Below are 14,518 nucleotides of genomic sequence, written 5' to 3' on the forward strand. Positions count from 1 at the left end.
CAAACATCTTGGTAGTAGCTTTCACATTTCTACCTTCATGCTCTCAGCAGTGTTCAAAGCTGCAGACTAATCTGTCTTAACTGTGTTTATTACACATAAAATGTTTAACATACTGAAGGCATTAAAACTAAGAATATTTATCCAAAAGCCTTCTTCAGAGTTGCAGTTTGTTTCGTGCTTTTAAACACAAAAAGGTTGGTACATGTAACAAGTTTAATTGTAATTTCTTCAAATATAGTATTCAAAAAATCTACAAATCCTGCATAACAGCAAGACAATATAATTACACTGAACTGCACAGGTAGATTGTGCTTTCACCTATGTCTTCAGATGCACAATATTACTGATACTTAAAACATTAAAGAAAATTATAGCTTCAGTTCTCCAGTTGTCAACCAAGCTACTGCAGGTCCTAACAGAGTTCAGACAAACTCCAAGGCTGTGTCAATTTAAAGTGTAATCAGCTTAGGCTGAGAGGCTATCAACCTAGAGTGAGCAGACAGTATGTAACCTGAAGATTAGATTCTATAATCCAAGAAAAATGCCATGTAAACCCAGTTTCACAGCCAGCAGAGCTGTCCTCCAGAGTGCATGGCCAAGCAGGCTGGCAACAACAAATCTCATGCTCTCCTGAGACCATACTAACATGGAAAAAAAATCCAAGGAGCAAGTATGTGAACTCTGTTAGGTGACTTGGCTCTAATGCTTATGGGGCACAGACCTCACCACCTGAATTAAAACGGAGTCATTTGAGCTGAAGGGAGGTTGCCAGTTGAAGACGGGCAGAATGGTGTTGTGGGAGGATTAACAACTGATTGTTCTGTGGGCAGGAAAACTGACTGCTGGACATCTTCAGCAGTACTATTCCAGACCTTGCTCAAATCTCTTTTCTGTCACGCTATCAAGGCTTTATGCTGTTCTGGAACTAACTAAAGGAACACTTGCCAGAAAACAATGATCATGCAAGGAGAAGTCATATACTGATAGCTACCACCTACACAGACATACAAACAAGGCAGCTTACGGGAGGGAGACAAGACAGCAGCTATTCTGGATGTGAACCTGGTTAATAGGATGCATTGTTTAATATATAAAAAGTTAAAGGTAGCTGAGGTTAAAGTGATCATAAAGCAGCACTGTTCACTATGGTGTATGAAATTTCAAAAACCTCCACCAGTAGTACCAAGGCCATAACGGTGTCCTAAAAGAAAGAAAAGTTTCTAAACAGCAATGCTTGCAAACATTATATGGAAGTTATGCAAAAGTACTATCTATACCACTCATCCTTCAAACTATATTTTTCATGTTTGAAATTAAAAATCACTTATACAATATTAAGCTTATTGTCAATGGTTGCATTAAAAAGGTAGTTGAAGTACCATTGTCAAGCATTAATAGTTTAAACCCTGAAAGAAGGATTTTAAGAATGTATCTACTTTTCCTTTCTCAACACTCTCTATGATCATTCCTCATTCCAACTCATAGCACAAGTAACAGAAATTTGTCTCTTTTTTAAGACACAGAGAACATTTACTAAGCAACAGTATGACTAAAACAAAACAAAAACAAACAAACCAAAAAAACCCCAAACAACACACCAACATTTAGCACCCTATCCCATGGAGCAGAGTAGCTTCATATTTGAACCATACATGTGACAAATGTCTAAGGACTAAATTGTACCTTAAACGCAAAATTTTGTTTCAGAGAATCATAGAATGTCCTGAGCTGGAAGGGACCCACAAGGATCATCAAGTTCAACTCCTGTTCCTGTACATGACAACCCCACAGTTCACACCATGTGTCTGAGGGTGTTGTGCAGTCTCTTCTTGAACCTTTTCCTAATGTCCAGCCTAAACCTCCCCTAGCACATCTTCCTGCCATTCCCTTGGGTTCTGTCACTGGTCACTAAAGAGAAGAGATCGGCACCTGTCCCTCCTCCTCCCCTTGTGAGGAAGCTGTAGCCGCTATGAGGTCTCCTCTCGGTCTCCTCCAGGCTGAACAAACCAAGTGACTTTAGCCGCTCCTCATACAGCTTCCTCTCCAAACCCTTCACCAACTTTGTGGCCCTCTTCTGGACACTCTCCAGTAGCTTTATATTTCTGAAGATCTGAAGCTACTTCACTGAAATAACTCCATCTATTTAACTGGAGATGGATCTACACTGAAGCACAATTTATCCCCTAAATAACTTATTACAGAGGTCACTTGGTGATAGTAGTCAATATTCTCTAAGATACGTTTTGTAGAGTATGAACATCAACTTAACATACTAGAGAGTGTGAGGGGAGACTTGTGAGAGGAATTTTCTACAGTAAACCAGCTGTTAAGCAACCACAGCCCTAGCTGCAGTGACAAATCACATAGTTCAGTACTGCTAAATTTCAAGTTTGGCTGCGATTCTACTTCTAAAAGGAAAAAATACAGGAGAGTAGGGACACAGAACACCTGTTGCTGGCACATCTAATATCACTGAGCTCTCTTGCTTATTCATACAGCACTACCTATCACATTTGTGATAAGAAAACATTCAAGTAATGAAAACAATATTATCCGTTTCCTCTTCCTCCTTTGTTTTAACAGAGAAGTCAACTGATATTTTCGGATGATATAAACAGGGACTTAGTTATGTCTTAAAATACAAAGTATTTTTTTAGGTCAGCCTGCTTAGGTGTATTTCCAGAGAGAAAAACAGTTTTTAAAGTCTTTCTCACTTTCAAAATTTTCTTTGACTTTCAGGCAATGTATTAATGTTGGCATTTCTGTTACTATAAACTTTACTGCAGTTCTGTAGACACGCCTAAGACACTGCTGACAGATCTTTGCCCCAATTAGTGTATGTTCTAAATAAGCCTGAATAACATGGTAAAGGCATTATGAAAAAGACAAATACGTTCTCGATCACACACTTGCCTCTGAACTTTATCGAGAACGGCAAGGACTATGTGCAATTAAAAGGGACTGATTTTTCAGGAATAGCTGTGGGGTATTTAAAGTTCTAGGCAACATATAGCCATAAATAAAAAGATAGGCTGTGCAAGAAAAGTTTAAATCAATTTAATACCAATACTAAAAAGAGGTTTGTATATAGGCTTTAAAAAGAGTGAAAAGGTGGTATAAATTCACAACAAATTAGTGAAAATTTAAATTATCATACCTGTAAGGCAAACTTTTAAAGAAAGAATTATTGCAGTTCCATAGATAAGACAGCTGAATTTCCACGTTTGCCTTTTCTTTTGATGCAATTTTATTCTAATAACCTGAAATACTGGAAAGCTAAAAGCAGCACTACATAGTTCTGAGCACACATGCAGGAGATTTAACCCAGTTTAAAATATACGTTCAAATAAAGAGCTCCTTAGCTAAATCTCTAGGTTAATTAGTGTTATTCATCTGTACACTTAAGGTTAATCATCAGATTACTTACAGAACTGACAAACTTCTTACTTCCAACTAAAAGCTAACAAACTCTGAACAATCAGTAAAAGCCCAACAAAATTATTTTTAATCTCTAATTCAAGAATAATGACACTATTTATTTAAAAATAAGGTTTTTAAAAAACTTACTATAACATGAAAAAAAGAAACATGTTTTAACAAGCAATCGTCTGCAGTACTTTCAAGGAAAACAAAATGAAGTGAGCTACTGTAAGTTATATGTATTTACTAACAATTGCATAAGTGGGCATGAACTTATACAAGTCAAACAGAGGAGTTTTCAGACTTATTCTATAACCATCAGGTCTAAGGTCGGGCTCATTCCAGTGTGTAAGCTGACCAGCTTTGTCAGAAGGAACTGTGTCTTTTTCTTATGTAGACTTTTCTGAGTTTAATGTTATGTCCTTGAACAGCCGTACAAAACACACTGAGACTCCCTGCTGGTAACCCATATATCTGCAGTCTCAAGTAATAAACTTACAAATAGCTTAATCACAAACCAGATGCATTATAGTCAAAACCTACTTATAAGATTTATATTTTAAAATGCAGAGCAAATTTGAACACCATGAATAGATCACAAGAAACAGACAAAATCTCAAAATATTTCTTTTACAGTAGCAATTCTAAGAGCTTTCATTTGAATTACTGTTTAGTTCAGATATTACTATTGCCTTAATCACCTGGAATCAAAAGAAACTGTCAAGTGTATATAAAGAATACGCCCAAGTAAGAATTTGAGTTATAGATGGTTAACGTAAAAAGAAGTATGTGTACAAAATATTTTAGAAGCATGTATTTAAACATATTTAAAACATGTTATTTCCCTTTGACTCCACAAGTCTACTCGCAAAATTTGCGTTTTAACTTCTTTATGCATCACAAAAGCTCCTGCTTTCAACATACCAACCAGAAAATGCAATCTTCTTTCCTTACTTTTTTTTTTAAACTGTACACAAGTGACATCCATTCAACTAAAGAGACAGACAATGCAAATGCTATAGTAGTCAGATAAAATATACTCCACAATTTGTAAATAGTTCTAACATTCAGTTTATGAATGACTGTTTGCTCCAGAGGTGGTGCAAGTTTTCTCTAGAAGCATATAATATATGGATTAGGGTTTACAGTACATTTAACACCCCTCAGGTGCTCCCCTGTGTCTTCATCTCCTTCAACCTCAGACACTGCCATTAAGCACGCCTCAAGGAGCGTGACATACGTGCTTCAACTGTTACTTTCAGCAGGTTCCAAACCTGTAGATGATAAACTGGAAATCCTTACAGCTTCTCTTGCAAGAATTTTTAAAAGCAGGTGTTGGTTCTGGCAACCAAGTTTGGAGTACACGGAAGCTGATTAAGTGAGAAGTACCTGTTTAAGAGCTAATACAGCATTGTTTTACTGTTCCATGTGCTGTCCAACAGAGGCTAAAGCCAGCAAAACTGGAGGATGTTCTGCCTTCCTGCATGCCTGTTAAAGGCAACACTAGTTCCATTCTCCTGCATCTATACACTCTGGAGTGACCCTCTGGTGTTCAGTGTTAGATGTCCTTCTCCACACATGCCAGATGTGGCAGTTCCTTTTCCAGTGTGAGGATTAAATCTCAACATCTAGAAATCCAGAGAGCACTCCTTCCCTATTGAAAGTTCCAGAGCAGCCACCATAATTCAAATAATTTCATCTTTCCACAACGTCTAGTACAAATTTTGGAACAAAACTAACAAAAATAAACTGCAAAACTTTCAGAGCTCATCTTTACTGCATACAAGAACAGGAGTGCACTGTCAGGATAAAAAACTTCGAGGTTTTGCATAGGATGGAGAAAAGGAGGCTGAGGGGCCACCTCATCACTCTCTACAGCTTCCTGAGCAAAGGCTGGGGAGAGGGGGGCACTGAGCTCTTCTCCCTGGGGATACAGCGACAGGACACATGGGAGCCATTAAAAATTGCAAGCGAGGTTCAGACTGGACGTGAGGCAGCATTTCTGTACCAAGAGGGTGGTCAAACACTAAAACAGGCTTCCTGGAGAGGTGGTCAATGACCCGAGCCTGTCAGTGCTTAAGGGGCATTTGGACAAGGCCCTTAACAACCTGCTGTAACTTCGGTCAACTCTGAGGTGATCAGACAGTTGGACAAGTTGATCGATCATTTTACATCCCCTCCAACTGGAACGATTCTATTCTTGTTTACAGTTCCAGTCTTAAAATTAATTAGTGTTAAACACTGGATACGTTATAGTTTCTGCTATTGTTAAATCTCACAGGTGGAATATTGTCTTTAACATTAAAGTCCCGTGTTGCAAATTAAGCAATCGAAATTGTTTCTTTTCACATGATGTGTCCAAATCCTGCAAAGACCTGTCACTAACATGAAACAAAATTAAATGGGTTTAAAATATTTTCCTGCAATTTCAGCCATGTAGTGCCTCTCAAAATTAAATTATGCAACCATTTGTGGTAGTGTTTATCTGGATTTTACTTACTTGACCAGACCATTTCAACTCACAGAAATTCAAGCATCACAGATGCACTGAATCCATATTTGGCATATTAGTAAAGCACTGGCTTAGATGGGACAAAATTAGACAGTCTCCATAATTCAGAATATCTTAATCTGTTTTTGATTTTCTACAAACTAGTCAACTTAATTAAGAAGCCGTACTAATGTTTAACTACATTTAAAAGAGCAACGAATTCCTAAAGCATCTATTCTATCATTTAATAAATATACCTACTATGGAAGTAAAACCTGGAAAAACTACATAGTTGGCTTAACTTGCACGTATTTTTACAACTGAATTGTAAAGCACACTGTAGTATTCAAGCTTTTTTTTCTTCTGTCATGATCTTATCAGAAACTGTGAATTTTCCTATCAAAATCCTTTTTTCATATACTTGTGTGTTAAATCAGTAAGTTTGTCCTTTTTGGGAAGAACAAAACAACAACAAAACCCACACTTGTTGTTTAAAGTAATTGATAATTGGAATCTTCTGTTTACCATTGACCACATTACAGATACATTAATGAGGCAATTCAGTCTTCCCACTCACTGTCACTCTGGAGTAAAGGAGATTGCATATTTGAAACATTGGTTCAAAAATCATTCATGGTCTTGCTACTGACAGCTGCAGTAACTTTATTAATGTCACTGCCACAGTGACATTTTGCAATTTGATTCTAACCACAAAGATCAAAGCTGAAGCCACAAAATAGTTTCTAATAGTCTCTCTGACACTTGTCAAACAACATTCAGCAATATGCCATTAAACTTAACATAAAACTAGCAACTTTCAGTTGAAATACTGTATCTTGCCAGTGAATCCAGTTAGTTTTGAGTCTCTAGACAGGAATTATTCTACTCTGAAGATATCCCAGGTAAAGTTAAATTTTGTCCAAGAATCTTCATTAAAACATATTTAACGAACAAGTTTCATGAAATACCGTTAAAAGTAACTTTAAATTAAAAAACTAAAATAATTAAACCAAAACAAAAATTTAATTATCCAGAGCTGGAACAAATAAAATTTTGCTTCCAGATCCCACCTAACATTGTCCTGAGCACTGCTCAGGATTTAAAAAGATTATATTTGAAGCAAATTAGTGTACAGTATTAAAACACTGAAGTCAAGCAAGCCTCTCAAAAAACAATGACAAAGATAGACCTCAATACTCACCCATCATTAGAACATGTCAAAAATTCTTCCTTTATTTTTGGATGCCAGCAACCTGAATTGAGCATTGCTGTGTGACCCTAAGGAAATAAACACAAACAGGTCTTACAAGGGTTTGCAGCATGTCTTATAAGGTTTTATAGGTTTTATTCTAAATACTTCAAGTGGAGTCACATAAAAGCTGAGGACCAAATCAGATCCTTCTGACCACAGCAATGATTAACTGACATCACAATGATTTAACAGATTTTATGAACTCTGATTAATTTCACTCATGTATGTTTTCATTTGCATGTTATAAAAACCCAGCCATTCTTCTATTTGTATTTTTCTTTCAGAATATGGCATGGAATCATACTTTCCCTTTTTCTCTTGAGAGAACTGTGATACAGAGAAAGGATGAAACAATGGGCATCAATATGGTTTCATGCAAATTTGTCCAAGCTATACAAAAACAACAGGAATAACAAAAATTACCAGGGTGGCACTCAATGCTAAAACACACTAAGCAAAGACCTCGTTGAAAAAAACTGAGGAAATCGAATTAAAGAGTCAAGATGGATTTAACCTCAGATGGGTCTTTGATAAACGATTAGAGGCTACAAACTGAGTAGTCAGCCCTGTTCCTTTAGGATGGACAAACAGAAGGTAAGTATTCTATCCAAAGTAAGTGATTGCCATTATGGTGACTAAGAATATAAAATGTCTTTGTCCAGTTGGCTTTATCTCTTTGAAGTATAGGCACATGCTCATTGACTACATTCAAAGAGATATTTGGAAACTACTCCTGCAATTCTGGAATTACTTCAGTTTGCTTTAAGCAAAATATAGAGAGAAATACTGAAAAGTTAATGGGGCGACTTAATAAATATTTTAGCATTTTGGCTGTTGGACCACAATACACTGGAATTCTAGAAGTTTACAAGAGAAAGAAAATCTGAATTATTTTAAAGTAAACAAGAACTAAAGCAGATGTTACCATTTGATGGTTTTATATACATATCACTACCCAAAAAAAATAGTCATCTGACAAGAACAGCTTTAGGCAAAACAGCATTTAGCCTAGTTACTTGGCAATACGCTTTACAAGCAATAAATAAATCAACTTTATCATCAGTTTGAGCAGTAGATTTTTTCTTTACTTTTTAGGCTTAAGCTATCTAAAAAACTAAACTGAATTTAAATTATTCATGTAAATAGAATCCTTGTTTCATATAGTTTGTGGAAATCTGAAGGCAAAGTGGTCAAAACCCAATCAACTGTTGTTAAGATACTTCAAAACTATGAATCAGACCTTTGCCGCTTGCATTTTTAACTACAATTAAAAATATGCATATTGTTGCTTATTAGTCTTACAGCATGCAAGTAACAGCAATAACAACCTCCAACCCCTGCTTTGAAAGACGTAAATTGTATCAGCAAAATATCGGAGTGTGGAAGAAAGCAAGAGTCCAGATCAGATCAATAGCTTCCAGTATTTTTTTATTGGTTGGACAAGGGTATGGGGGAAGTTGACAATTTTTGAAAGATACCCTGTTTAGAAGATTAATTTGTTGTAGCTGCATAGAAACATTAGTTTGAAGAAACCTCTTGAGTTCACTTAGGTCAACCCCACTGAAAGCCAGATGACAGCCAACAGGCCGATCAGGTCAGGCATGGCTTTGTCTAGCTGGATGTTGAAAATCTTCATGGATGAAGATTCCACAACTTCCATCATGTATCAATACATGGACTATCACAACCCAGGGACAGGGCTTTGCATCCTTCCTTACTGAAGTTCATGAGGTTTCTTGTTAAGAGTAAAAATACACAATACTGTCAGTCTCCTGGTATTCAATTAATTTGACTTTACCTTTGTGTTTGTCATATCCACAATGTACTGGTCTCCTTTTATGCATTCCATAACTGGAAAGCCATCTCTGTCAAGAACTTTTGCCTGCGAGTTACCAGAGACAACGAGAATGACATCTCCTGTGCTGCTGTACTGTAAAGATTTGATTTGGTGACTAAAAGGTAAAAAGAAAAAGAAAGAAAATGTTTCAATTAACTTCAGATCCTGTAAGCCTACACTAAAACAGAAGTGTCAATGGTGAGAAAAGACATTGCAGAAATAAACCCATATGCATTCCTATACTAAAAAGGCGGAAAAAAAAAAATCTGAGATTAATGGATTAAAGCTTTTCATTCTTCTGCATCTCCTTCAACAAGACAACAAACAATATTATTTAGAAAGTTGGCACCTAATATGCAATTTCTGGCAAATATATTTAAGAATGCCCTTATAACTCAAAGTGATACATAGTACGTGTTTGATTCAGCTCATCAGGGCTGAATTTTTTTTTCATCTTCTCAAAAGCAACATGTGGATTTACAATAACCTATAAATTACTATAAAAGTACATTGTAGTCCTACATAAAACTTCACTGCAGATTGTACACCAGGAAATTAGTCATATGTCAGCATTCTTGCATCTTTTTCTGTATTCAGGGATAGTTTCATCATAATCTTGGACAAAGTTAAATACACCATCAAGCCAAGAAACGTGACAGTAGAAAACAATCTGCCTAGTCTACTATGTCTTACAGGATTGCTCATTTGCTGTAAAGGTTCTCTTACATATGTCTTCTATTGACTGAGAATACCTGGGACAGAAATAATGGAATAATATTATACGAAGACAACAAAAATAATTAACTGAAAGTGGGAGGATGGCTGATGAGTGAGAAATCCATTTCGAGCTTTGGCATCTTCTCTCAGCATTCTGCTTTATGAACAAAGTTCACTGCAGTTGGTGTATCTGAAGCACATATCCCCTTGATCACCAACCAGCTATACTCCATTACAAGGATGGAAAACGATGCAAGTGAGTGTATCCACCCCACATCTGCCAGAATTTATATCCCGGCCCATTAACAGATTGTGCACAATAACATTATATTAATGCTTCAGCTCTGCAGCTAAATTAACCCCAAATTAAAGACTGGAATGCATTTGCCAGCTAGATTTGGATTCTCATGGCATCAAACTGTCCTCAAATGAGTGAAGAACACAACGAAGTGCATTTGAAACCTAGTAACTATAAGGAAACTCAATTTAACATAATTTCACACAGTAAAATTAACAGTCAGATGACCAACAAAACTGACTATGCAAATTGTAACTTAATAATTATAATGTTTCATGTCTTATATGGTAGTGATTTCATGACTGACTCAGTAGAAGCTATTATCTGTTAAATTTACCCTCAAACTATGAGTTAAAACACAAAACACATAAAACATTGTAATACATGTTTTAAAAGTTCTGCATTGATCATAGTAATATAAACTAAACCTAAGTTTTTCATTCAAAAAATGTTTGGCAAAACTGATTACATTACGATTCAAAAGCCAAAAATTGCTTCAAGCACCCTATGATGTAATATAAACTGGCAGCCAAATTGGCTGAAGTATTATAAACTCTGATTTTTAGTAGAAAGGAGACACTCAGATCTGGGAATTTCCGAAACAGATCACAGGCGATGTCTGAAAAAGCATCTTGAGCCTCAAGAGCAAAAACGGATACTTGCTTAGAAGATGAGAAAGAAGGTCAGCCACATTAAGGTCAGTAGAAACAGTGAAAAAATTAAAAAGAAACATAAAAGAGAAACAGTACATGAAGTTTAGAATATTCTCTGAAGACAGTTGATAAACCTAGACTGAAGTATCCATCAGATAGAGTTTTGGAGCAACAAGCATGTCTTAGGAATTAATAAATTGCCCTCAGTTGTACTTCAAGTGCTCTTGCTGTATGACGTGAATCGTACAAAGCTCAAAATATTCCCAAGCCCCACCTGAGTACTGCATACAGAATGAATAAATTATCTAGTTGTATTTCTCACACTCTAATGCTGAAATTGTCAAAAGAAAATACCCAACATATCTCCAAAGCACAGACTCATGTTTTGCACCTTTCATTGAAATATAAGAACCAAATGCAAACATTTAAAAACTACACTGAAAGATTATTTTTGCTTGATTTACGTCTCATGTAAAAAGAGGATTTGGCCACTAGATATGATCAAACAGGTTGCCCTAAAGTAAAACCTGATTTCTGACAGAATCCACAATATGTAAAAGCCCACAGAGTCTTCTGAGAAAACCGTTTTTCAGACACTGAATTACTGAAATTAAAACTACAGATATTGACACTGTTAACATGGCACTGTTCATAATTTGACCAATATCTTCATATTGCTTCTTCTTAGTTCTGTATCAGCACATTGGAACAAACTTCGTTTTCATGTTAGTTTGATTTAAAATTTCTTTTAACAAGGGAGAGCACCTGATTTTACAGTGCCTAGCAAAATGGGAACATAACTAATACTTCATCAAATCAGTCGTGTGAAAAAATAGGTTTGACAGAAAACATTTCCACAAGCTTTATCTAAAGGTTAAAAAAACCCACCTTTCTGACTGTACAATATGACTTTTAAAATTATGTCCAAAAATTGGTTCTATAAGCAGAGTATTTGCAAAGTCCCAGAAGTTACCACTTTTCAGATTTTTTATTTGAGTATGACCAAGAGTGCAGCTCTGCAGAGGCAGTTCTTAAAGAAAATATTTTTGGTTCTTATTAATGTTAAAGCAAAAGTCTTGGGAAACTTACAAAAACAGTTCCCTTTAGCAGCACTAATCCAGGTCATTTTGGTCTAAAGTTCCCAAATGTGCACAGTACTTTCTGCCAGGACTTGCAGTACAAAGCTATATACATGGGTAGAATTGACACACAAAAAGAACTTCTACACATGTAACACAGCTTTGCCTTACCCTTGCTTTCACCTTTAACACCAAGGTGTGGTTTGAAGGTACTAGTCTTTTGTCAGGATCTTTTTTTTTTTTTTTTTTGCTCTTTTCTTATGTACCAAATCCAAGGAGAAATTAACAGAGCAACCTGATATTATGCTACAAAACGAAGCCTGGACAACACAGGATTGTTCTCAAGCTTTTTTTACTCTTAAAATGAAATTAAATGTATGGCTCCAGAACTGGATTTCAGCTAACACATGAAGCTTCTATACCAGAACTCCTCAGAATTCTTTGAAATTAAGGTCTGTGAAATCTAACAGTCCTTGCAAAGATTCCACTAAATATATATATATATACACCTGGGCATAAGTTACACAATATTCCACATAATGCTCACCAGCATGCCTCAATGTCAGCATGAAGGAACTTTTTCTTGAGTTTGGATCTTTTTATCAGAGAGAACTATAGCTCCAGTTTTATGTTTACAAAGAGATACAGAAGAGGTATTTAAATAATATATTTTTAAAAACCCAAAATTAGTACATGAGACTTGCAACATAAGTGACATTCCCGGAGATTTCATCAGTCAATTCTAATTTTAATATTATTTTATATTTGTGTTTTTATGTATTACATTGGTATTTCAACATACTCAAACCACAGGAATGTACATTTTACTAAGAACACTCCTATAAAAATACTTATGAGATACTTAAAACACACTAAATGAACAGTGTGAGGGATAACAAGAACTTTAAGCTCATAATTTACCATTATTTTTTACAAACAGGAGGCCACAAATGTATTTGCAAGCTGTTTTCCTTGAACGGGACATGTCATTAACATACACTGTATCTGTGGTTTTTACACTATATTCATGTCTTATTACCAAATACTACTAAATTTGAATGAACTCTTCTGCTAAATTTGGAAATACTTAAAATAAACTCCTACTGTGAGAATAAAGATTGTCAAATCTTTCTTACTGCTCATTTATGACAGAGGAAAGGAAAATATCATTTGTATCCTGCTATCTAATCATGTAAACAAAACTCATGACAGAAAAGTCTGAATGGGACTTCACATTTGGATAATTTTCCTTATTTCAAAGTTACATGTTTACCAAGTTATGTTTTCAAAGTAGATGTGCCATTCATCTGTTTATTATAATGTCCGTCAAAGAGATTAGAATTGCATAAGGTATCAAGGCACAGTTTCTATTTTCCTGATTTTTCATAGTTAGAATATCAGTAGAATTCCTTTCTATTTTGCTCCTTTTCAGACCAACAGCCCCATCTTCTTCTCATCTTTCATTGTCTAGATTCTTTGCACATCTATAATTAGTCACAAACATTCTAAATTGACCAAATTGACCAAAACTCAGGTGTAACTTTTTATGAAAATAATGATTAAAAACAGACATTCTAAGGACTACTTACTGTGTGTAACGAATTTGAATCCCTTTTTAAGCATACCGAAGTATCTTATAAAGTGCGCCACCTTAGTTAGACAATAAAAAGTACTTTGCTAGAACCGTGTTACTAATTTATGAATGCATTTATCTGAAAGTTTGATGTGCATAAGACATGCAATCCTTCTAAAGAAGGTCTACCTCCTAGTGCTCTGGAATAAGTAAATGCACTTGGTTCATTTTCCTGCTGAATTACCAGTGAACACTATGGACAGTAGGGAAATCGTTCTCTAAAAATGCTTTGTGTATTTTGTTTTAATTTACATATACGAATGTATAGATAAATGTAAATAAATATATAGGGTTTTTTTCTTTAAAAAATACAACAGACTTACACTCTTACACTTTTTTTTTAATACACACTATGTAGTTATTCAACTAGCAGTGCAATGCAAACGACCAGTGCTTCCAGAACATTAGATACCTCTCACTCAGAAATATTGGCAGCAACTAAAGGGGCTCTTGACAAAGGGGTCAACTGTTTTAACTCTGTTCTCTTCTTCATTAATTTTATATAAGCAGAGTACATACAGAAAGTGTATTCTACTAATTTTGATTTTTACTATGAAAGTCAATGTGTTTCTTTGAGTGGTCCATAATCTATTTGCTGATATGCCATTCACAATTTCCTCTGAAAATTCACCTGTAGTTCCTAAAGGTGGAAAAAAATGCAAGTTGTTCGAACACACATGAAAAGACATAAGCAGGTAAGTTTTCAGGTTCACATTCCACGTACCACAAAAAGCACAACGGAATACAAGCTATCTTACAAGGCTTTTGAGCTTAACACAGGAACAGTCTTAGGTGAAAAATGCAGTGTTTGTGCCTACCATTCACAAGGCTGGAGTGACCGAAAAGCTTGGAGAGAGGCATCCATTCCAGCAAAGTCCCAAAATTTAACATCATAGTCATATCCACCAGTTATCAAACGGGCACCTGAAGGATCCAACCCCAAAGCAGAAACCTACACAAAGAAAAAAAAAATTTAGAATTACTAAAAATTATACCCAACCTGAAATGTTAAAATGACTGAAAAAGTTTACATGAGACGATAAAACTCATATTGAATTCATGTTTAGGTTTTAAACCCTACAACACAATTTAACCTCTATTAGGCATTTTAAGTCAGGCAGACCATGGGTAAAACCTG

At 35.5% G+C, this 14,518-nt stretch overlaps 1 protein-coding gene across 1 annotated transcript in view; it reads right to left on the bottom strand.

The window, feature by feature from the left end:
* The window catches only part of WDR70 (WD repeat domain 70), a 127,732-nt gene that overhangs the window by 77,782 nt on the left and 35,432 nt on the right, over positions 1 to 14,518 (bottom strand). The window contains exons 7-9 of the mRNA XM_065860846.2: positions 14,199 to 14,332; positions 8,962 to 9,115; positions 7,113 to 7,189 (exon numbers count right to left, since the gene is read on the bottom strand). Coding sequence (XP_065716918.1) covers positions 7,113 to 7,189; positions 8,962 to 9,115; positions 14,199 to 14,332 — 365 coding nt within the window. The remainder of the gene's footprint in view (positions 1 to 7,112; positions 7,190 to 8,961; positions 9,116 to 14,198; positions 14,333 to 14,518) is intronic.

This window comes from Patagioenas fasciata, chromosome Z, assembly GCF_037038585.1.
Source record: "Patagioenas fasciata isolate bPatFas1 chromosome Z, bPatFas1.hap1, whole genome shotgun sequence".
NCBI lineage: Eukaryota > Metazoa > Chordata > Aves > Columbiformes > Columbidae > Patagioenas > Patagioenas fasciata.